This window comes from Lepidochelys olivacea (genome assembly GCF_965140295.1).
Source record: "Lepidochelys olivacea isolate rLepOli2 genome assembly, chromosome: 5".
NCBI lineage: Eukaryota > Metazoa > Chordata > Testudines > Cheloniidae > Lepidochelys > Lepidochelys olivacea.
The window spans coordinates 30,832,501-30,858,151 of record NC_140415.1 but is presented as its reverse complement, the minus strand read 5'-3'; the positions used below and the strand labels follow the sequence as shown (position 1 = coordinate 30,858,151).

The 25,651-nt window shown below is 40.9% G+C and overlaps 1 protein-coding gene across 2 annotated transcripts in view; it reads left to right on the top strand.

Moving 5' to 3' along the window:
• Nucleotides 1–314: 314 nt before the first annotated feature.
• PAIP1 (poly(A) binding protein interacting protein 1) overlaps nt 315–25,651 on the top strand; it is a 45,072-nt gene continuing 19,735 nt past the window's right edge. Inside the window, exons 1-6 of one of the 2 annotated variants that reach the window (XM_084629154.1) lie at nt 315–694; nt 2,563–2,732; nt 6,702–6,890; nt 12,414–12,526; nt 22,411–22,522; nt 23,726–23,851. In XM_084629154.1, the coding sequence (XP_084485280.1) occupies nt 442–694; nt 2,563–2,732; nt 6,702–6,890; nt 12,414–12,526; nt 22,411–22,522; nt 23,726–23,851 (963 nt within the window). In that variant the 5' untranslated portion in view covers nt 315–441. Of the gene's footprint in view, nt 695–2,247; nt 2,324–2,562; nt 2,733–6,701; nt 6,891–12,413; nt 12,527–22,410; nt 22,523–23,725; nt 23,852–25,651 lie in introns of those variants that run through there. The other variant, XM_084629155.1, reaches the window with a different exon arrangement.

Below are 25,651 nucleotides of genomic sequence, written 5' to 3'. Positions count from 1 at the left end.
GCTGGCAGGGAGCTGGCCCTTCCTTGAAGCTGCCCCCTGCTCCCCAGGAGAGTTGGGTCATGGCTGGACCCCACTCCCACGCCACCACCCTGCCCCAACCCATTCCCCGTGCCGTGAGGTGGGGAGAATTCTGAGCTATTTAATGCCCGTTAGACGCTCCTCCTAGGGACACCGGGTCGGGGCTCGCTTCCCCCTGCCCCGCCCGCCCTAGCCGCGCACCCCGACCCTCGGCGGGGTCCGGGTTACTATGGTGACGGAGCGGTGGGAGGCCTCCCGGCCGCTCGGGGGCGCTGTGAGCCGCCGCCCAGTGTGGGATGAAACTGAAAGTGAAGGGCTCAGGGCTGCCGAAGCCGCCGTGAGGGAGGGAAGCGGCCCGCGGGAGCTGCCTCGGGCCCGGCCCCTCGCTCCCTCCCCTCAGCGCTTGAGCGACCCGGCTCGAGCATGTCGGATTGCTTCGACCGGGCTCCTGGTGCCGGCCGAGGCCAGGGCCAGGGCCGGGGCCGGGGCCGAGGTGGCGGCGGCGCCCTGCTGAGCGGATCCGGCGCCGCGGAGAGCGGGAGCAGCGGGGCCCGTCTCGCAGGCAGCGGCTTCCACAGCTCGGGGGCCGCCGAAACGCAGCACAAGCCGGGCTTCCTGCAGCAGCAGGAGCCGCTTCGGCCGCCTAAGACAGCGCCGCCGGGCACCGGAAACGCAGGTACTGCCCGCCACCGGGCAACGGAGCCCCGGGGAAACCCTTCCTCCTCCTCAGTTACCGGGCACCGGGACTCCCCTCCCCCAGCTCTGGGGCGCCGCAGCCCCGGGGAAACCCCAGGGAACCCGCTCCCGTACCGGTCACTGGAGCCCGCTCCTTCTCCTGCTCGCTGGGACGCCGTCCTGCCCGCCGCGCGCCCTGCTCTTCGAGGGGCACCATAGCAGAGGCCCCGAGACCCACGTCTCGTCCCAGTGGCGAGCTGCCCTGCGCCCCTCGCCCAGGGGCCCTGACCGAGCGGCGACCTAACAGCCCATGATACAGCCGAGTGCCCCCCCACCCCCAACAGAACAGAGCCAGGTCCCCCCAGGGCGCTGTAACCATCTCGCTGGCGCCTGTACCCAGGTTGTTAGATGTGATGTTGCATTATATTATCGCCACAGGCTTCCCCTGACCATCCTCGTCTGTGTTTTCTATCCATCCACACGTCTCTTTTATTTGGCAGCAGATTGTGAGGTCTGTAGCTCAACCTTTCATAAATGGTTCCCTCCTCAGCTCTCTTCTAAAGCAAATTTTTTTCTGTAAAAATAGTTTACTGAAGCAGATAACAAAGAAACAATACTAGGTATCAAATTTTTTACTTCCATAGCTCAGCTAGCTAAAGATAACAAAGATATAAAAATACATGTGAAAACGCAGATAACTTTTTAAAACAAGAAATATCGCTTGATCTGTTCAGGCAATGACTTACAACAGGGTGAATGGGAGGGGGTGTCTGTTAAAATATAAATTCAGCAATTTTCATAGTATTTGTCAATAAATGACAGTCTTAGAAGAAAAGGAGTACTTGTGGCACCTTAGAGACTAACCAATTTATTTGAGCATAAGCTTTCGTGAGCTACAGCTCACTTCACTTTTTTTTTTTCTTTTTTCTTTTTGCGAATACAGACTAACACGGCTGTTACTCTGAAACCAGTCTTAGAAGAATTACTTTAAAAAAAGTTGAGAAATCCAAAAGATTAGCCAAATGTTTCTTCAGACATCTGTAATTTAGAAATGATGATTTTTGTAGTTTCAGATTTTTTGTATAATTGTCTTAAAGGGGACCTGCAAAAAAAGAAAAGAGGTTTTCGCTTCTTTCCAAAGTATAAAAAAGGCCTAAAATGTGTTTTGTTAAAAACAAAGTGGTTTTTTTGTGTTGTTTTGTTTTTGTTTTTAAGGTTAGAAATTCAGATCCTGTCTACTCTGGAAATTTTTGTGGTGATTAGAGAACTATTTAAGGCTTGGATCCTGCAAACACTTATGTATATGCTTTACTACCATGACTAGGCCTATTGCAGTAAATAAGCCTACTTAAGGTAGTAAACTTAAGCCGGTGCATAAGTGTTTTTATCAAAGCCTACATTATGACATCATAAGAAACTGAAAATTGAGCAACTGAAAAGAGAAGAGATTTTTAGTCAAATTGTATAGAAGTGTCTTGTTAAAACATTTGGGAGAAAATAATGTTTGCTAAAGATTCAGAGCCTTCTCCTGTTTTAGTTAAGGTACAAGAAATCACAAAAATCTGAGATCCTTACAAGTTTTCTAGCAAAACCAGTGAAGACCAGACTTGACATTTCTTAGAAATACCAGGTAAACAAAAAATCTCTTAAAACTAAAAACCTTTTAGGCCTTAAGAGCACAATACAAATTTTAAAAAGTTCTCTGCAGGTTACTTTATGTGTAACTCCTGAAGTCATCTTGTTTTCTCTTCCATCCCCCAAGAATATGAATTCCATTGTATGTTTTTTCCTTGTGTGAAATTACAGAACTTTGATAAATTCTAGGATTGAGGTGTTAACGTATAATGATGGCTTTTAAAATCTTTACAGAACATATGCCACAGACAAAAGTCCCCCCTGTATCACAAGATAAAATTGCAGCTCACGATTGTGGATCAGCAATGGCTAAACCTCAGTTGGTTGTGGCACCAGTGGCAATGTCAAAATTGTCAGTGAATGCACCTGAGTTTTATCCGTCGGGATATAATCCTAGTTTTACAGTAAGTGTTTAATATTCTGTCTTTGGTATCTAACTGGGTTCAAACTGTTTATTTTTTCTCATAATTTTTTGGTGTGAGATGTTACAGGTTTGAAAGCACTAGATTACCCCCACCAACTTCAGCCATGCCGGAGGTCCACTTCCTGCGGCAGTAAATTGGAATGTTAGGTGATCTGAATGAATATTACAGAATACGCAAAAGTCTTTGTTGTGGGTTGATTTTCTGTCCCAGATAACTTCATTCCTTCTTGATTACACTACAAATTGATTTGACCAATATCCCAGCAGGCAGTCTCTTCCTGAGACTGCAATGCTTCTTCATGACCAGCTTATAAGTATAATGCAAGGTGAACCTCTCTGACCATCTACGCTATTGTCTTGAGTGTTACCTCTGTAATAATTCCAGTCCTGGGGAGGCATGTGAGAATTCTTGGAGTCTTTCTTTCCATTTATTCCATGATAATCACTCAGATCATTTAGCATTCCAATGGCATTGTCTGAACAACCAACCCTCAAACTTCAATGCTGTTATTTTGTAAATGGTGGGACAATTATTTTTATATTATACTGAGAAACTATGTTTTGAGAAACAGGTGGAGAAATAAAAACTGGATTTTAAATATGATCCTTTAACATCACTTGTAACATATAAATGCTGATGTGTTTAACTGGCTAACAGGGTAAAAACTTTTTGTACATGGATGAAACTAAATTTATGTGACATCTGTGGTTGGTAGCTTCCAATTTCTAATCATATTCCAATTTTAACACGAGCTATATTAAAATATGGGGAAAGAGAACTGATTGTAATGGGTATAGGGTCCGTCACCTCTAAATCGGAAGCTTGTATTTGGAGCAACTATTGCTGTCAGACGTTCCATCGCCTAATAACCAGTAAGCTGAATACAAGGGGTAGCAAGTAGTATCGTTTGTCAGTTTCTGAAGACAAAGGAGTAGGGATGGAGATTGAGCTAAACCTTCCCTGAAAAAAGTGGTCCCTCCAGAGCATGGTGAAGGCACATAAATGTTGCCTTCTTTGTTCCAATTTGTCATGTCCTACATATTGATTAATGTTAATGGTTTTTTGATATGATGCTCCTGTTTAAAATGCTGGTACCCATTTTGCATGACATAAGGACCAGGACAGAAGTATAAATGGAAGCAAGAATACTTTGCTTTCTAAAGATATATTAATTTGAAATACGTAAATCAAAAGGTGCAGTACTTCAAAGCAGACTGCATAATTGGTGTAGGATAGAAAACTGTGTATCTCCTGTTTAATATATGTGAGTGTTTCTCATATGAGAATTAATTTTAAGATGTTTAATGATTTGATCAGATGACACTTACAACCAAAGGATTGTTGATTTCAGTTCATTAAAGATTCCCTTATACTTTTTTGCAAAAGTAAGCAGTTGAACTCTTATTCAGATCAAATTCAAATTGCATAATTACTTTGTGCCTAAAAGTCTCCCAGTGCTTTCACTTACAGTATTAGCTTCATAGTCTTATCTGCAGCATAGTGTTGCTGTGCACTGTTAAATAGCTGCTGTAGTTCAGAGATAACTGAAGTGATTCTTGTATCGCTTATATTTAAATTTATAAAGCCATTTGGAGTCCTTCAGGATAAGATGCTATGTGAATGTAAGAAGCTGCTGATGGCAAATCTATTTCAGTGTGCTAAGTTCCAGAGTTAATTTTTGGACTGTGTTTCTTTTTGTTAGTACTTCTGTATTATCTTCCTCTTTTTAAAAAAAAAAAAAAAAAAAGGTCATGGGTTTTACAGAGGGACAATCAGAAACAGCCTTTTTCTGGGTGCAGGGGGGCTCTGGGTGCAGGAGGGTGTGAGGCTCGGTGGAGTTGGGAGGTTTTGGGGAGCTTGGTGGGTGGGGTGTTTCTGTATGGGGAGTCCAGATGAACAGATTTGTGAGTGTTCAGAGCTTCCTGCAGCCGGGGGGAGGTTTCTGGGGGCGGGTCTGACCCAGCCCCAGCTGCTCTTTGCAGGGGAAGAGCAAGTTCTGTCCTTCCCCAACCCAGCTCTACCCACACAGGCTAGGAGCCACCAGCCAGGGCGTCCTCAGCCCCGCTCCCCGCCCCCAGTGGTGATTTATCTCTCCGCTGCCTACTCCAGGAACCCAAAAGCAGGAACCCACACTGCTGGGGTAGGGCACATGACCACTCTTGCATTTTCCCTTTGCTTCCCCATCAGAAAGTCATTTTTCTGCGGGGAAGCAAAGAAATATAGTTCAGTGGTTTGAGCATTGGCCTGCGAAACCCAGGGTTTTGAGTTCAATCCTTGAGGGGGCCATTTAGGGATCTGGGGCAAAAATTGGGGATTGGTCCTGCTTTGAGCAGGGGGTTGGATTAGATGATCTCCTGAGGTCCCTTCCAACCCTATGATTCTATGAAATATGTGGGGGACAGTGTTCACTATATCTGAGGGAACAAAAGCATTTTTCTCTCCCCTCCCAACCCTTATCTCTCTCTCTCTCTTCCCTCCCCCCCCCCCCCCCCCCCCCGCTTACTAAGGGTGGGACAGACTTGCAGCCAAGGATTTGACACACAGCTTTTCATCTGTTTCTCTATCTCTCTCTAAAACAAACAATTGGTCCTTCTGTGTATCAGGTGCCACCATGCTGGTCCTATATTGGTAGTAGTAATACGTATAATGCATTTTTCCCTCCCATTTGGTACCCAGTGTCCTCAGACATAATTCCCTCAAAACTATAGTACACTAGAGCTGTATATGATGGATGTGGTACAGAAGTTATCCTTTAAACTACAGAGGGGGCGTATTAATGCAGGGACACGTCTAAGCTAACTGAAGCTTGAGGCCACCCTCAAAAAATGAATTCAGTTTTATCCTCCTACTTCTCCAAGATGAATTGTTACCTTCCTCCCATCTCCAAGTCCTTCATCTTTATGCCAAATGAGGGTGTCCAGTACATCCCAATAGCTGCTGCTTCTGATTGTCAGCTGTTGCTTTTACTTGTTGCTGTGTCTGCACTCCCCTCTGACTGTGGAAGCAGATTTCAAGGATGCTGTTTGAATCTACACCTGTTCTTCTGTACCTGCCTAATGTGAATAGTGGTTGCTATGCAGTAACTCAGCAGTTATGGGAAAGAAGAATTTTACTTTATTTTAGAATACTTAATTTTTTTTCACATAATCACATGATAGTTTACTGGATTATTAAAGACTGCGATACTTCTTAATGTAGAAATACAATACCTAGCAAGCAGTGTAAGGATTTGTTAATTAAGCATTACATATAATAATAATTTGTGTAAAATCATTGTCAAGTTTAGTGTTGCTCAGATATTATTTAAAATTGACAATTGTGTTTCAATAATTTTTTGTTAACTCACTATAGAAGGGATTTGTCATCTTATATGGTATGAAGGAGTCTTTACAAAGTCACAGTTCCCCAAAGTACTCTTGAATCAGTTTGGTCCCTTCAGTAGGGTCTATAACTTATCAACTATTTGTCAACTTAATTTAGATAATGTATAGTCCTGTAAAATTGAACCAGATAAATATTTCTATTTAATTTTAAAACAAGTTAAGGGGAAAACATAAAATGTTTTTGGGAGACTGTTAAAAAATGTTGTTTGTGGGACTCATTGCTATAGGAAGTCATTGAGGCCAAGAGCTTAGCAAGATTCAGAAAAGGCTTGGAAATTTATATGGATAATAAGAATATTCAGCCTTATAATACTTAATACTAACAATTTTTGGAGGGGATATTAACCTTCATGCTTCCTGGTTTAAACCAATGTCTAACTATTAGAGATTAGGATGAGATTTAATGTGCGAGGAGAATCATCCCACAGGTGCCCACGGCAGGGTTCTTACACTTTCCTTGGAAATATCTGGTGCTGGCCACTGCTAGAGAGGATACTAGCACGTATTATTTTAGATTGCTTTTTAAGTAGCCTCTAACCATAGGTGTATTACTTCATTGCTCTAGGATTCCTCTTTTGAAGATGGAGGTGATGGCTATCCAACTCTGACAGAATACGTACAGGATTTCTTAAATCACCTCACTGAGCAACCAGGCTGTTTTGAAACTGAAATAGAGCATTTTGCAGAGACACTGAATGGTTGGGTCACTACAGATGAAGCATTACAAGAGCTTGTTGAACTCATCTATCGACAGGTAGCCTGTGTATTGTTCTGTTTATAGCATTGTTCTGTTGTAGGGTTTTGCTACAGAGCATGAATTTATTAAGTTGTGTAAGATACATATCACCAGGAATCCTAGTTTTCTCAGATAAAAAAACATAATCAGTGTTTCTCCAAAATTAAAATGAAATCGGACAGCGGGAGCCCCACTGCCCAGGGCTGACAGTATCAATTTCCCATATTCTTGTGCACGCGCTGGTGGTACCGGGTTCTGCTGTGTATGTTTTTATTTTTTTTAAATGCAACAACTAAAGAGTCTCTTTAAAACGCAAATTCTGTTTGTTTAATCTGTAGCAAATGGATTTCTAGGATTGCTGCATGTCACCGTATATCAACTAGCATTTCTGTGTACATGTAATATTTTTATAGTATATTCCCATTCATACGTGAGATTGATGTTTCTGGCAAAGCTTTTTCCCTGTAAATTGAAAATAGTGACTGGAAGTGGGTTACTCTTTCATAGCTGCAAGTGGGAGGATAAATATCACTTGTTTGTTTTTGTACTGCCATTTCCAGCTGTATTCATTTCTCTGTTGCTCTCTGATAATGTCTTGCAACTTAGGCATAGACTTTTTCTACACTGCAAAAAAAAAATAAATTAAAAAAAAGCACAACAGAGAGTCTGAGAGCCTGGGTCAATGGAGGTTGCAAGGTTCCTGCTACAGGGCTAAAAATAGCAGTGTACAGGCTGGGGCTGGAGTCCGGGTTCTGAAACCTGCAAAAGGGGTGGGTCTCCAGGTTCTGGCCTGAGCCCAAATGTCTTCACTGTTGTTTTTAGTCTCATAGTGCAAGCTCAATGACCCGGGATCTGAGACTCATTGCTGCGGGTCTTCCTTTCCTTCCTTCCTCCTCTCCCCCCCCCCCCCCCCCCCCATGTACATATATCTTTAGTTTGAGATTCACTGATATGTGGGACTGAAAAAGATACTTGTAGTCCTCCTTCTGAGGCTCACTTTTAGTTTCTTGGCGTTTGAGGGCTGCCAGGGGCATATGTTGGAGTTCATATAATAGAGATTAATGAAAGATGACATCAGGTTCCTTTGAATCCTCCTTTCATCACAATCAATGAGCAAGTTAACACTTCCCAGAGCTATTGTTGCATATTCTCTGTGAACTCAGACAGACGTTGCTTCATCAGTTAAAACTGAGTCAATTTTTGAAGGTTTTCCTCTTAATAACAGTTAGAGATTTACTTTTTAAAAAACAAAAGCTGAGACTGGAAAACAATTGAGGGATCTGCCTATATCCCTTTGTGTGCCTGACACTGGGAAATGCTTCTCTACTGGCTGAAGGTTCTATGCTTCCATTGGAATGTATCTATTTTGGAAGATCATGATTGAAGAAAGAGCTAATCTCTGAGGTAGGTAGGTCCAGTTCCATGGATGGCCATGAATATGAGGATGAAGATCTTGAATTGAACTATGTACTAATTGGGGAGGCATTGGAAAGAGCTGTGTTGCTAAGCTAATCATAGAACTGGAAGGGACCTCGAGAGGTCCTCTAGTCCAGTCCCCTGCACTCAAGGCAGGACTAAGTATTATCTAGACCATCCCTGACAGATGTTTGTCCAACTTGCTCTTAAAAATCCCTAATGATGGAGATTCCACAACCTCTCTAGGTAACTTATTCTAATGCTTAACCACCCTGACCGTTGGTTAGGAAGTTTTTCCTAATGTCCAACCTAAACCACCCTTGCTGCAATTTAAGCCCATTGCTTCTTGTCCTATCCTCAGAGGTTTAGAAAAATTTTTCTGTGCTAATGAGCTAATATCAATTGTTCTTTCAGGGCTTTTGGCTTAATTTCATGCAACATTTGTAATTGCTACTTGTTACAGAAAGTGAAAAATAACAAATGTTGATTGAAACAAAAATTGTATCCAGATTTAAAATAGAATTTGAGAACGATCTTAAAATATTTCAGGACGGTGTAAGTTTATAAAGTGGTTTTGGTATCTGATGTGTGAGATAATTTGAAGAATATTGAGCTGAATGAATGGTTGATCAGTCATATGGGAGACTAGCCTGTATAAAATTTCTCATATTTTTCCAAAAAGACTGATTCCAATTAAGCAAACAGTTCATCCAACCTTCCTTTATCAGTGCTTCATTTGGCAGCATCACTATTATTTCTCCAATTTTAATTCTCTATGGAGCACCATGAATAGAGAACTAGTGTATGAAACTCAAATTTATTGTGTGGGAGGGAGGGAGGGAGGAAATAGGTAAAACTTTTTTCCATGTATAAATATGGAAGTAGCAAGGAGATTTCACGTAGAGTAAAATTGTCTGACAATTTTAATTTTTTTTTTTTTTTAACAATTAACCAGGTTTTGCTTTAGTGTGTGTTTTTGAGTTGCTGTGATTTCCTCAAATGGGGTAGAGGAACCAGTGGAGATAAACCACCCAAAGTGATACAGTGCATAATGTATACGTTATGACTCCATCTTAAACATAAGGCACTTACAGTATCCACACCGAAAAGCTTGCAGTTCTGTATGTAAAACACAAGAATATAATATTTGATTTCCCAATCTACAAATTAGTTAGGCACACAATTATTCTTGTATCTCATACTAGATAAAATTATACTTTTACCAACTTAATTAATTTTTTCAGCATCTGACCTATTACAAAAATTTCAGATAAATAAATTCCGGTGTGTGATGAGCATTTGCTCAACTGCAGCTGTTCTAACTAGACAGAAGTACAGATCTTCTTAAAAAAAAAAAAAAAAAAAACCAACAGAAAACCTGTCAGTTCTGAATTCAGTTCTGTCTTCCATGATTTGACATCTACAACTTTCTACCATTTTGATGCAATGGTGTTGTCACACTGTCCTTTGGAAACATAGAATTTGGGCTTGAAACCTGAATATTCAATTTTTAAATGTCAGAGAATGACAAAATTTAGGATTACATTGCATTAACTACATTTTGGGTCTGAGGATGGGAAGAGGCGGTTTTGTTTTGGGTTCCGTTTCTGACCTTGATTGGATCAGTCATGTTGGCAAAGTATTGAAAAAGTTCCATAGAATCAATTTTCAATTTTGTTCTTGTGTGGTTCCAGTTCTTCACTTAGATCAGATGAGATTCCAGTGAAACTGCAACACTTTCTTCAGCCTGTAATCTTTCAAATCCCTCTGAAACCTCTTTCAATTATGTTTGTAATTTTAATACCCTCTTATATCAAATGGGTGCTGTTTCGATGGCCTGAATAGTGCAAATTTAATCATATTATCACTGTTGGATAGACACACAATCTTCCTAAGAGATCTAGAGTGTCTTAGGGAAGTTGAGGCATGATTTCTCCTTTTTCAACCAACCATTACACCAGTTAGTGGTTTGGGTTTTTTGTAATTTCCACAGTTGTGCTACTTGCTAAATGGGTTTTAAATAGTGTGCTGAATGCCCATACATTTTATTTTCATTAAGAAAATGGTAAAGATCTCCATGTCAGTATTTTTCTCATCCTTCTTGAATGGTATCTTTTGCATTTTGGACATAAAGCTGTGTGGTTTTAATTTCAGATGTAGAATTAATAATTAAGTAGGAATGCATTTTTCTTCTATGGCGTATAGCCATTATTCGATTATCCTGTTTGACAAACCAATTTACCTTGTCAGTATGGATTCTTAATTCTTTCCTATCTTTCTTTATTTGTAGTCTTTAGCAGTGGAGTCACAAGTATAAATTTGTCTGGTGGAGTATATCGAGGGAAAAGTGTTTCAACACTATTCAAACACTTCAATAAGTTATCTTTTAACTTATTCATTTTGTGCTACATTGAAGGTGATATTAGCATAAAGGAACTTTGTATCTTCCCTATCAAGTTCAAGTCTGGCATAATCACAGAATTTACCATTTTTGGGATGTTGCAGTCAAGCAAGCTTCTTCTGAAAGAAACTGAAATTGAAGAGTTGCTAGAAGTTCTGACTATGATGCCTGTATTGAGAATGTATTGCTTGCAGCAGCATCAAACTAATCAATTTTCTGCTATTTCATTTCAATAGAAAAAATTTCAATGACATGTTTGATTTTGAAGAATCAGAAGAAAATGGCTTCCTAGAAGAGCATGAATCCATTATTCATTCCTGAATAACTCTTGATAACATTTGTTTTAATTATTTCAGTCCAGTCATTTGTTTTGTACCACTTCCTTCATTCAGTTTTAGGCACGTTGAGTCAGGAATTAATAAGCAAATGTTTGCTAATCACTAAACAGTCAGTTTGTTTTACTGAACAATAGCTTTTCCATTTAGCTTTGCCTTTCAGAAAGAGAAACAACCATCTATGTGAATTCATCACTGAAGACTTAAAATGAACTAGCTGCCTTCATAGAGAGCAACATTATCAAATACCCAGCACACCTCCGTTTAGTTTCTAGACTCCAGCAAACCAAGCCCTCCTAACAGTTCACAATTGTACCCAATCCCATCTCTTCAGCATCTGACTGTTGATTGTAACTGCTAGCCATGACCCTCTTTCTAATCACCAATGTTATTTACCCGTTACCATTCTTCACAGGCTTCTAGAGGGCTCTTTAATTTTCATATTGCTCCTTAATAGGAATAACAAAAATCTTGATGTCCTTCCTTTTTCAATTTTTAGAATAGATTTTCATTCACAGATCAAAATGTTTCTACTGTTAAAAAACACAGCTTTTCAAATATTTTGCTCATTTAATTCGGAGTGATATAAATGTTCAAAAAATAGACCTCCCTTCCTCCCAAAATTAAGTACTGTCTTTTTTAGGAGAACGGGGAGAAAATAAAAGTTTTGCAACCTTGACTAGTTTATAATGGTTTTGACTCTGTTTCTCACGTGTTAAGTGCTTTGCCTGTTGAGTGATGCACAAGCATTTTTAGTTGAGGTTTTGGCTATTTTTATGTTCACAGCATTCTTAGGTTTCTGAACTTTGATCTAAGTATTGACATTTAGGTAAACAATAAATTACTAGTGGGCAAATAAACTGGGCATTGGGATGTGAAGGGGAGGAGGAATTAGGAGACACAGAATCATAGGGTTAGAAGGGACAGCAAGGGTCATCTTGTCTAACCCCCAGCCAAGATGTAGGATTTGTTGTATCTAATCCATCCAAGACACGTGGCTATCCAGCCTCCTTTTGAAAACTTTCAGTGAAGGGGCTTTCACAACCTCCCTAGGCACTCTGTTCCATTGTCTTACTGTTCTTACAGTGCCTTTATGCTGGCGGGTGTTGGCATTTTTATGAAGTCAGAACTTCACGGTGTGGGAAAGCTTGTTTGATATTGAATTGCCATTAGACTCTGAGCAATCCTTTGCTGAAATTAAGCATGTTACAAATAAGTTATTGAAGTTCTCTCTTTTTGCTTAGTCTGCTGCTCTATGATATAGCCAGCTTTTAAGAAATCCATTGGTGTTGATCAAGTGCTTTTACTGAAAGATAATCTTTATTTCCTAATGAGCTAATTTTCGTTTATTGTGAATAATAATTTATTTTTCTGAATTTATTTTGGAAGGCCACATCTGTCCCCAATTTTTCCTACATGGGAGCACGGCTGTGTAATTATCTATCTCATCATCTAACCATTAATCCACAAAGTGGAAACTTCCGGCAGTTGTTACTTCAGAGGTCAGTATCTACCTGTATTTTTATGATCAGGAAAAACTAGTATGCTTAAAAATGACTTGTTTTCCTCGTCTTGTATTTTCCCCCCCAAACTTAGTTAAAGGAGTCAAAATACATATTTAATATAAAGCAAGGTTCAGACTGACATTTTAAATGAAAGCTACATATTCGAGACCAAGATACTATTTTTTGATGAATTTATGAATTAATAAATTACTAATAAAGCTGACTGGAAACTAGTTCCTCCAAAAATCAGTATAGTATCCCCGACAATCTTTTTCAAATTTTTCATAATTTCTAAAGTGTCCTGAATTAGTCTCTTGTTTGAAAAGGAAAATGTGCTTCCTCGGTGAAGTAACTTGCACCTTCCCCTTGAAATTCAAGAGTGCCATATCTCTGCAGCATCTGTATCATATTGCTTCTGAATTTCTCTTGCATGTCAATATGCTCTGCTGCTGTAACCAACAGTTCTTAAATTCCCTGAATTGTTTGTGTTAAAACGATTTTTAGGATTTTGATATTTCACTTTTTTGTTTTCAAGTTTTTTATGTCTTCTGATTCAAACTGTAGAGAAATACACTTATGAGACTAAGGGAGATTAAATGCAGTATAAAAATAGGATTCTCTCTTCAGAGTTCTTTTGGCAAAGCACTTTATTTTGAATCAAGAGTTCTGTTGAGGTAATCCTGTTTTTGAAAGAGGAGTATTTTTGGCCTCTAATAAATTATGGGGAGCACTTTTTATTAGTCTGTATGGCAACAGGCTTGACAGATTAGTGCACTTGAAAGATATGCTTAAATTTACAGTTTTTCTTCATAAGATTTAGTCTTTAAAAGAAATTATTCTTCCTTTTGCTAAGGGTCCTTTGGGTCATTGTCAGAGCTGTAAAGATTTGTTCTTTTCCTCTTAAATCTTTCTTATACTGCAATCAGTAGATTTCTAGCTAAACACATGTTAATCAGCATTGAGGCTATCATCCTATCAGTGAATCGGGAGAAATCTGCTGCTGGGCAATAAGAGGCACTAATTCTTTCCCTTCTTAGGAGTCTGAATTTCTAACCCTTTGACCGCCCAGGAAAGATACTAGACATTGAATAGATGTTCTTTCTTTTAAATAACTTTTGACTTCTGTGGATTCCGAGGAACTCTCCAAAGGATCCACTCCTCTATTTCATTATTAATAAAATACTTCATTGGAGCATGTTCCATTACCATGTTGTTGAATATTTATTTCCTTCTTTCCCTGAGTGATTTGTGAGCATCATAATTATAGATTATTAATATTAAATATTACACTCAGATAATAAATATAGGACTTATATTTCTATCACTGACAATATTAATTTGTAAAGTCTACCGTGACCTTTGGTAAATTGTCCCAATAGTTAATTACCCTCATTGTGTAAAAACTTATACCTTACATTCTACTTTTTGTTTTGCTAGTTGTCAGATAATTTTATTCTAAGCAGTACTTTATTTCCCTGCTGGAAAGGCAAGGTTGACCACAACTCTGTGAAACTAAGTATAGTGCACAAGTGATTTGAGATAGAGATGGAAAGTTCAGTTGCTATTTAAAGCAAATTATTTTCTTAGAAAACAAATTAAGGACTTATTCAACCTCCCTTCTAGTTCTTCTATTCATTTGTTAGTTTCTGTTTTATTTTGTAACAAATGAAATTGGGGAAAACTCTTGGTTACACCCATGTGAGTTAAATAAACTTGTATAGCTTTTAGAAAACCATTATTTAATATATATTTATTAAAATTACAGGGTTAGTTACACCTCTGTCCCCTTTCGGGGTTGGGTCTCTTGTGCTTTCCTGTCTCAGGGTGGAATCTCATGATTCTTCCACTCTTAGTCCACATTTTCCAGTTGTTGTTAGAACTCAAGTTGCATGGCTTTGTGTGTGGAATACAGTTTTTGAAACGATGGTGTCAAGCTGTCTGAAGAGGCTCATGGACGTGAGTGCCAACCTTAGGGCAGATTGCCACAAACCAGGGCACAAGCCCCAAACTGGTTGTATGTTTTGTAGGGCTGTCAAGTGATTAAAAATATTAATAGAGATTAATTGCGTTGTTAAACAATAATAGAATACTATTTATTTAAATATTTTTCGATGTTTTTCTACATTTCCAAATATATTGATTTAAATTACAACACAATACAAAGTGTGCAGTGCTCACCGTATGTTATTATTTTTGTTACAAATACTTGCACTGTAAAAACTATTTAAAAGTAATATTTTTCCGTTCACCTCATACAAGTACTGGGGTGCAATCTCTTTATTGTGAAAGTGTAACTTACAAATGTAGATTTTTTTTATTTTTTTTGGTTACATCACTCAAAAACAAAACAATAAATCTTACAAGTCCACTCATTCCTACTTCTTGTTCAGCCAATCGCTCAGACAAACAAGTTTGGTTACAATTTGCAGGAGATAATGCTGCCCGCTTTTTGTTTACAATGTCACCTGAAAGTGAGAACAGGTGTTCACATGCCACTGTTGTAGCCAGCGTTGCAAGATATTTACGTGCGAGATGCGCTAAAGATTCATGTGTCCCTTCATGCTTCAACCACCATTCCATGCTGATGATGGGTTCTGTTTGATAAAAGTCCAAAGCAGAGTGGACAGACACATGTTCATTTTCATCATCTGAGATAGATGCCTTCAGCAGAAAGTTGATTTTTCTTTTTTGGAGGTTCGGATTCTGTGGTTTCTGCATCAGAGTGTTGCTCTTTTAAAGACAACTGAAAGCATGCTCCAAACCTCATCCTTCTCAGATTTTGGACAGCACTTCAGATTCTTAAACCTTGGGTCAAGTGCAGTAGCTGTTTTTAGAAATCTCACATTGGTACCTTCTTTGCATTTTGTCAAATCTGCTGTGAAAGTATTTTTAAAACAAATATGTGCTGGGTCTGAGACGACTATAATATGAAATATATGGCAGAATGCAGGTAAAACAGAACAGGAAACATACAATTCTCCCCCAAGGAATTCAGTAACACATTTAATTTATGCAGTATTTTTTTAACAAGAATAATCAGCATGGAATCATGTCCTCTGGAATGGTGGCCCATGCATGAAGGGGCATACGAGTGTTTAGCATATCTGGCACGTAAATACCTTGCAACACCGTCTGCAAAAGTGCCATGCAAATGCCTGTTCTCACTTTCTGGTGACATTGTAAATAAGAAGCAGGCAGCAGTATCTCTCATAAATGTAAACAAACTTGTTTGTCTTAGCAATTGGCTGAACAAGAAGTACAACGACTGCATGGACTTGTAGGCTCTAAAGTTTTACACTGTTTTATTTTTGAGTGCAGTTAAGTTTTAAAAAAAATCTACATTTGTAAGTTACACTTTCACTAGAAAGAGATTTCACTGCAATACTTGAATGAGGTGAATTGAAAAATACTATCTTATCATTTTACAATGCAAATATTTGTAATAAAAATAATATAAAGTGAGAACTGTACATTTTGTATTCTGTGTTTGTAATTTAAATCCAATATATTTGAAAATGTAGAGAAACCTCCAAAAATATTTAATAAATTTCAATTGGTATTCTATTGTTTAACAGTGCGATTAATCACGATTAATTTTTTTAATTGCTATTAATTTTTTTTTTAGTTAATCATGTAAGTTAACTGCAGTTAATCAACAGCCCTAATGTTTTGTATTAGATTCCACCAATCAAGTAACAAATGTGAACTTGACAAGCACTGTAACAGACAGTCCCCTGGGACACTCCAGTTTATCTTGCCACCCATGCAAGCCTGCCTTTGTGGTAGATGGTCCCTTCCACCAAAAATCACGACGATATTCTGGTTACTCCAAATCCCAACGAGCCAGTCACTTACCACAGGTCACTTTAGCTCTCTCGCCAAAGGCTGTGCTTGTAGCCAATTCTGTAATAAACTGAATACAGATTTATTAATTAGGAAAAAGAAATTAGTTATTTTACAAGGTTAAAGCAGATAACCATACACACAAATGAGTTAGTCTGAAATTCTAAAAAGGTGATCGTAGCTGCTCTGTCTGCAAGCATTATGTCTTTTAGGGCTAACCAAACTAAGCGACTTGGGGATCCCTGGCTTATGCTTAGAAATATTGCCCTCTCCCAATTCCAAGCAGCACAGTGATGATGATTTCTCCTTAATGTGGATTTCTATTCCCTTCCCCCAGCGTTCAAACTGTGATGGGATGAGTGCTTGTGCACCTAGAATCAAAATCGTAGGACTGGAAGGGACCTCAAAAGGTCATCTAGTCCAGTCCCCTGCTGTCTTCATAGGTGCGAGGGAAGCAATCGACAAAGTCTTTTGTCCACTGATGTTCCACGATGGTTTGTCTGGTGTTTATGGGCCTTTTTTTGTTGGGGAGGAAATGATATGGTAAACTAGTACATCGCACTTGGTAATGCTTCTCTCCTGACTGTGGGGTATACAATCTTAGCAAACTTTTTATAGTTACAGAGCAAACACTTAAATATCACCCGATGATACGGAATACGGATAATATTAGTAAGATTAATACATGCAGCATCATACAAGCATTTCATAAAGTCTAAAGACTAAATACATTCTTAGAACTCTAATATCTATTTTAACAATAGTAACACACAGGTGAGTCAGATTGGTTTCCAGCTATGCATGTGTCCGTGTTCAGTTAGGCTTAGGGACCTTGGCATGAGCTGGCACCTCGTCTGCCAGCATCACAGATGGCACTTTGGAAGAAAAGCTATAGAAGCTTAGGCTTGAAAAAAGCAGAAGCAGGGAGAATAAGGGCATGGCTATACTTTCAAATGTAGAGCACTTTGAGTTAAACCAGCCTTCTTAGAGTGCAGTAGGGAAAACGCTGCAGTCTGTCCACGCTGACAGCTGCAAGCACACTGGCATGTCCACATTTGCGGCACTTGCAGTGGCATTGGGAGCAGTGCATTGTGGGCAGCTATCCCACAGAGCACCTCTTCCCATTCTGGCGCTGTGGGAAGGGGGTGGGGAGTGCGGGGCATTCTGGGTGCTGTCCCAATGCCCTGTGATGCATCAGTTTGAATCCAAGCAATCCCTCTGCTTCCGTCCACAATTGGCACCATCTTTCAACATTTTTTGTACTGCGTGCTCTGTCTTCCTTTTCGGTCTGTGGGAATGGAGCCCAAACTGCTGAGGAATATGCTGACGAGTCTCACCAGCACATCGCATTTGGCAGTCGAGTTACTCCTTAAAATCCAAAGTGACAGTGAGGACTCCGACAATGATATCGACGCAAGTAACGCATACGACACAAGATTGCTTGTGGCATTCATGGACATGCTCACCACCGTGGAATGGCACTTTTGTGCTCCGGGAAATGAGCACTGAGTGGTGGGATCACATCGTCATGCAAGTCTGGGATGACGAGCAGTGGCTGCAGAACTTTCAGATGAGAAAAGCCACTTTCATGGGACAGTGTGAGGAGCTCGTCCCCACCCTGCAGCGCATGGACACGAGATTGAGAGCTGCCCTGATGGTGGAGAAGCGGGTGGCTTTTGCAATCTGGAAGCTGGCAACTCCAGACAGCTACCAATCGGTCGCTAACCAGTTTGGAATGGGGAAGTCGACCGTTGGAATCGTGTTGATGCAAGTTTGCAGGGCCATTAATCGCATCCTGCTCAGAAGAACTGTGACTCCGGGTAGCGTGCTTGACATTGTGGATGGCTTTGCACAAATGGGTTTCCCTAACTGCGGAGCGGCAATAGATGGCACACACATTCCAATTCTGGCTCCAGCCCACCTAGCCTCCAAGTACGTTAATCGGAAGGGGTATTTTTCTATGGTTCTCCAGGCGCTTGTGGATCACCGTGAGTGTGTCACTGACATTAACACAGGCTGGCCCAGAAAGGTGCATGACTCATGCATCTATTGGAACACTGGCCTGTTCAGGAAGCTGCAAGCTGGGACTTCTTTCCCAGATCAGATGATCACCATAGGGGAAGTCGAAATGCCCATTGTGATCCTTGCAGACCCCACTTACCCTTTAATGCCATGGCTCAAGAAACCCTACACAGGGAGCCTTGACAGCAACAAGGAGCGGTTCAACAACAGGCTGAGCTGGTGCAGAACGACTGTGGAGTGTGCTTTTGGCCGTTTAAAGGGCCGCTGGCGCTCTCTGTATGGGAAGCTGGACCTGGCTGATAACAGCATCCCCGCGGTTATAGCTGCTTGCTATACCCTCCATAACATTTGTGAAGGGAAGAGTGAATGATTCACTCAGGCATGAAACTCGGAGGTTCAACACCTGGAGGCTGAATTTGAACACTCAGAGAGCAGGGCTGTTAGAGGGGCCAAGTGCGGGGCTACAAGGATTAGGATGCCTTGAAGGAGCAATTTGAGGCTGAAATCCACCAGTAATGTTTGGTGCCCTGCACGGGAGTGAAGTGCATTGGTTCCAATGTTAGCAGGAATCTGTTTTTGCTACATATGATACACCGACTTCCAGTGCCTGTTGCTTTCCTGGGCAAGGTATCTTTCCGAAGGTATCTTTTACTTTATACAATAATAAAGAAAGTTTTCAAAGCCAAAAAATCCATTTAATGAAAAGAAAATGCATTTATTGAAAAGAAACACAACTGCCTGGGAAACACAAAGGGCAAAGGGATGGGGTGAGGAACGGTACAATCACAGGTTTGCGTATGTCCTGTTATCATACTCAGCCTTCCTGTTTGGAGTGCTGTGCAATGAGTGCTGCACTTCAGGATGTCTATACTGCATGGTGATGGGGGTTGAGTGCAGTGGGTAAGGGTTGTAGTTTTCAGGGCTGGGTGGTGAAGCTACAAGTGTTGGAGACAGCTGGTGGCAATAAGAACCCAGATGTTGGGGAAAGTGGGTTGGAGGTGACATGGGGGCACAAGGGAAAGAGTATTGGGACAAGAGCTGCGGGGGGTGGGGTGGGCATGGTAGTGCTCCGCCACGAGCTCCTGGATCGAGTCCGCTTGGTGCTCCATGATGCTTATCAGCCGCTCTGTGCTTTGGTGCCGGCAGTCCACATTCTGCTGGCGGACCCTCCTTTCACTCTCCCATCACTCCAGCACTTTTTGATTTTCATTAAGGGAGTGCTGCATGACTTCATGCAGCATGTCCTCTTTGCTTCTACATGGCCTCTTCCTGATTCTTTGCAGCCTCTCAGCCGGTGATAACATGGACGGCTGAGATCTCAAAGTTGGATCTGTAAAGGCAAAATGCAACACTTAACAGAGGCAGCATTGTTCACACCAGACAGAGCAATGATCCTCCGTACTTAAGGAGGGCAAGCACAGTCTGCACAATCGCATAATTTGCCTGTCCCAAAGTAAGCAAACATAATCCCCAGGAGCCCCAAAATGGTGAGTAAGCACAGGGTCAAGGGGGACTGATTCTTTCATGGCTGTATTGTCCTCTGGGTTTCTGTGCCTTGGGGAGAGCCAACAGCTACAGGAGGCCCCTATACTGAACACTGTCCCCACATTTTCCGCAGGAGTTCGTCCTGGAAGATACCTCGATGCTGAGGGTGACCTGGGAAGCAAGAGAGGGTCTTCTTCCACAATGCAGCTTCTGCCCTGGCCCATATGCAGCTTGCCTGTGTACAGCAATGGTCCCCCCACCCCTCATGGCACAGTGGCGCGTACATGTTAGCTTGCCTGGGACAAGGACCACAATGGCTCTCCCACAATGCCCAAGTTCTGGATGAGACCTTTGAAGGGATCACTGAGGCAGATTACCACTATGTGTGAGAGTGCATCAATGCCCTATTCCGCATCTAGGCATGCATGCAGCCCTAACCCTGCTTGCCCCAAGAGCTCTCACCGAATAACTTCCTTCCCAAAATAAAAGCCAATTACCGGGAATCTCCTATGGTGTTTGTCCTTCCCGAAGCATTGGCCGCTGCAGCTGGCCACCTTCCTCCTGGCTTGAGAACAGCTCCTGGCTGCATGCATCTAGGGATGCCAGGGTATCTTCCTCCTCAGCACCCTCGCTCCTGCTTTGCTTTTCCTCCTCCTCCGGCCTTGTTGGACTGTACTCTGAAGTGTCCATGGTGCTACTGGGAGTGGAGGTGGGGTCGCCCCCAAGTATCGCGTCCAGCTCGTTGTAAAAACGGCAGATAGAGGGAGCAGCACTGGAGCAGCTGCTTGCCTCGCAGGCTTTGCAGTAAGCATTCACCACCTATTTCACTTTAATCCTGTAGTGCAGTGCATCCTGGTCATGACCCCTTTCCATCGTGTCCCTTGATATCTGCCCAAAGGTATCATAATTCCTATGGCTGGAGCGCAGCTGGGACTGGACAGCTTCCTTCCCCCAAACACTGATGAGGTCCAGCACCTTGCCATTGCTCCATACTGGGGATCGCCTGGCATGTGGAGGCATGATCACCTGGAAAGATTTGCTGAGAGCACTCCACGCCTGGCTGAGCAAACAGGAAGGGGATTTTCAAAATTCCCAGAGAATTTAAAGGGCGGGTCTGACAGTTTGGTCATCTGAGGGCAGGGCAGTAGAGTTCAAAGTGATGACGAGAGTGGCTAAAACAGGCAATGTGGGACACTTCTGGAGGCCGATCAGAGCGCATTAACAGACCAGGGCATCCACACTGGTGCTGCGGCGCTCCAGCGGGGGCTCATCAAATGTTATTCCACTCACTGAGGTGGAGTACCAGGATCGCTCTAGCCACGGAGTCAGAGTGCTCTACGTGCCTTGCCAGTGTGGACGCATCATGAGTTAGAGCGCACTGGACTGCTTTAATGCGCTCTAACTCGCAAGTGTAGCCATGCCCTAAGATTTGTCCAAGACCAGTATAGCAAGTCCACTTCAGTATTTTGGATTAAAATTTTATCGTTCCCAGTCCCCAAATCAATCCATTAAACCGCAATCGTAGTCAGCTCTCTAGAACTGTGCTTAGAAACATGAGTGTGTTCAGGAAGATTTGCCTTGTTAGTTCATCTAGAAAACTTAATTAAGGTTGCTCATGTGGTTTTCTTATCAATGTTGACACTGAAAATCCAGGAAATAATATTAATATTTATGCCAACCTCAACTTGCATGTTCTTCAATCCAATTCCTAAATCAGTCATACTCCTCAGCTTCACAACCAAGTCCCTTTCTGTTCCATCAAATTATCACTGACAATGCTTGATAATGAAAAGGATTGGTCCATAAGATTCTCTGTTGCTGTGTACTGGTATGCACATTTCCAAAGACCTTGTTTGGTATGGGTACTTAGAGTTCTATACAAAATTGCCCCTTATTCCCTTTCATCTTTTTTATGTTCTGTATTTCCATTCAACTGTAGTCCACCATCTCATTTTGATTTACAATTAAACCATATATATCAATCATTTATAACTGATGGGCCAAGGTTATAGGGGTGATACATGTTAAGTGGTGTAAAATAGTCTGTGGTGTTGCACACAAAGCCACTAACAGGAGGATATGAGAAACTATCATTTAAAGTATCCTTACTCAACTTCTACTTACTGTGTGAAGTTACATCTTTTTGGACCCATTTACCAATATTTAACTTGTATAGGGACAATGTAGGGAAATAATATATATCAGTGATATATTTAAAGAAGTATTGTGTTCTGTTCCATTTTGCTGTCTGCTTCCATTCTTTCAGCACTAGAAAACTTGCCTTTTTTTTTTAAATCATACAATTAAGTTAATTAATGTAAAAGAAGAAAATTCCTATTGTGTGTATGAAGTCCTATACATTCCTTCATGAATTAGTCCCTTTTTTATTGATGTACTGTATTCAATGTCCTTGAGATATTTTCTATTCAGTTTAGTAGTTCAGAGCATTATAGCGTGTTAAACAGTTAACTCTTATGAACACTAGAATTTCTAGCAGTAACTGTAGTTTGATTCTGAGGATGTTTTTGTAGGTGTCAAACGGAGTATGAAAACAGAGATCAAGCAGCAAAAGGTGATGAGGCTACTCGAAAACAATTTCATGCTTTTGTGCTGTTCCTAGCTGAACTTTATCTTAACCTCGAGGTAAGAAAAAAGTTCTGTATCATGGCCCTTTTTTGTTACTCATTTAAAATTTCTTTTTAAAAAAAAACAGATTAAAATCAAATTTTATAAATCTTTTATGTTACTGAACCTTTAACCATCTAGGAACTTCAAAACTGATTCATTGTCATCAGAGTCTCAGAAAACAACACAAGAACAAGTCATTTAGAGAATAAAAATGCTTCTAATAAATTATAATAAGAGCAGCTTTCTTAAAGTCAGTATTTGATACAGATGCTTTCTCTTTCTTTCTTAAGCTAGGGCAGACTAATCAGCATGAGGTGTCTCCTTTCTCTGTTTTGAAATGAGATTTTTGCCCGGTGAAACCACCACAATATATATTATTGTACCCAAATCCAAGAACCAGCTGATAGGGGAAGTTTCTTCCTAACTCTTATTAGTTAGAATTTGTCTTATGCCTTGAAGCATGCCAGTTCATTTTCCATATATATGAGGTTTTTTTTAAATCTTACCCTGGTGAGTTTCACAGGTTAAATGTGGTGTGATTTTTAGAAAGTATATATTGCCTTTCATTGATTTTTTTAAATTTGATGCATGTTTCAAATTTCTTGAATGTTCCAATAAGTTAAGTATGTGCTTTGCTGTTTTGGAGACCTAATCACAAAATAAATGTATGTATTGCACATTAATTTGTTTATAACTAGACCTCAAAAAAGCCATTTGCTCATTTGCTGATGGCAGTCAGACAGTTTTCCCAGATGACAGCCATCAGCTCTTGCAGAGTCTAACCTTTATTTAAAAAAACAGTTTCTAGAACATTTAATTACAAAGAGAAGTTTCCAAATGTGAGGTGGAGGGGAGACAGGGCACATAATGGTGTGGTAGAAAGGTTTTTATTCTCAAGAGCTTGGGATGACCTTTGTCACTCATGAATGGGGAAGTCACAACAAGCATTTATGTAGGTCTTCCCAAACAAGTGCTAATACAATCATTATGCAATACCATCCAGCAAGTATGCTGTATGTCAAATTTTATAGAAAACCTACTTTAGAATTTTTGGGGGGTTTTTATTAAACTTTTTCATATTCCTCTACTTGTCAAGTCCAACTGCTGTATTATCACATTGAACTGTACAGAATTGAAGAGGGGAAACCTTTATAGCAAACTTTAGAAATAATCTGAATCTATTTTAAGTGTTCAGACATGGTTTTTGGTCATTTGTAGATTAAGGGAACAAAAGGACAAGTAATGCGAGCAGAGATCCTGCAGACTGGCCTTCGGGAATTACTGAACGCGCTTTTTTCTAATCCTGTGGACAACAATTTAATCTGTGCAGTAAAGTTACTGAAGGTAGGAAGAGTTCAGCATTCAGTGTTTTCTTTCTTTTAAAAGTGTATTGTAACTGCTACTTTTTGTAAACTTAAATGTTGATGAAATATTGCAGGTTTTGTCATAATATAACCAGATTGCCCTGCTGTATGAAAGTAAGTACTTGACCAACACTACCTTTTTATATGAAAATATAACTTCTGTGTTGAGATCAGTTAACACCAAGATATATTAAAGAAAATTGCTAGTTTAATATTTTCATGTTAAAATAGCTCCTTAAAGTGATTGCTATATTTTTGGATAGTTGCCTCTGAGATAAGGAGAGAGAAAACATTGCCTGCTAGTGATGCAAAGTGGAAGGAATTAACAATATGGCGGTTGCTATAGTTTCTGCTGGTAAACTGCAGACGATCTATAAAAGTATATTAAGAGCTGAAATCATTAATAGAATTTTATATGTAGCCATAACAAATGCAAATATGTTCATGTTTCAAAACATTGAAAAGCATTTCCTCCTTTGCACACAGAGCTCTTCTTCAGGTCTGGAAAACTTACTCAGGGTTTGTTCACATTTGCAGTGCTGGTGCAGCACAGCTGCACCACTTAGTGAAGACATTGCTTTCGCCTTTCTCCCATCCATCTGGGTACTCCACCTCCCTCAGCGGCAGTAGCTATGTTGAAGGGAGAAGCCCTCCTGTCAACCTAGTGCTGTCTACACTGAGGGTTAGGTTGGTATAACTTCATTGCATGGGGGGGTGGATTTTTCTGAGCGATGTAGCTATACTGACATAAGTTGGTAGTGTAGACCAGGTTTCTCAACCCGCGGGTCGGGACCCAAATTGGGTCTCCAGAATGTTTCCAAAGATCACATGGCAGCTCCTGTCCCAAGGGGCTGGCTGGGCTTGCCTACCTATTCCAGGCACTGCAACCTCTGGAGTCCCAGAGCCCCTCAGGTTTGGCCCAGTCATCATGACAACGGGAGTCTGGGTATGCCAAATTTGAGTGAGTGGCACTGCAACCCCATGAGCCAGGTCACAACTCCACTCTCACAAATTTGGTCCAGTCAAGGAGGCAGGTCCAAACGTGAGCTGTGCTGCATCCCCGGAAGTTGAAATGCCTGGAGCAGAGCGCCACACCCAGCCAGCCCCACAGCACAAGAGCTGCAGAAGCCATCACTGTTGGGTGAGTGCAGGGCAGAATTCAACTGAAACCACCCCAGGGCCTCTACCGCCAGACTATTTAGTGTGTCATGACAGGACATAAACATTTACAAATGGGTCCTGAGCCCAAAAAGGTTGAGAACCACTGTTGTAATAAGCCATAAATCCAGTGTCTCTATTCAGTCCATGATTTTCAGTGTCTAGCAAAGTTATGTTTCAGAGTAGCAGCCATGTTAGTCTGTATTCGCAAAAAGAAAAGGAGTACTTCTGGCACCTTAGAGACTAACCAATTTATTTGAGCATAAGCTTTTCTGAGCTACAGCTTTGTGCTCAAATACATTTTTTAGTCTCTAAGGTGCCACAAGTACTCCTTTTCTTTTAGCAAAGTTAAGAATATAAGCTCCTACCCATCGTCCTCTTCAAAGAAGACCTACATAACACTTTCAAAAGATGAGACTCGGAGCTTACATTCAAAACTTTGCTATACACTAAAATCATGGACTAAATAGAAACACTGGATTTATGGCTTATTACAACAATCTATAGCCCACTAACAACACCCCCTCCCACCTCATCCCGCCCAGTTGCTGCTGCCTCCTCCTGTTTCCTTTCCTACCTATGACTGGAGGGGTGTTAACAGGCCACTTTGCCTTGAATCGTC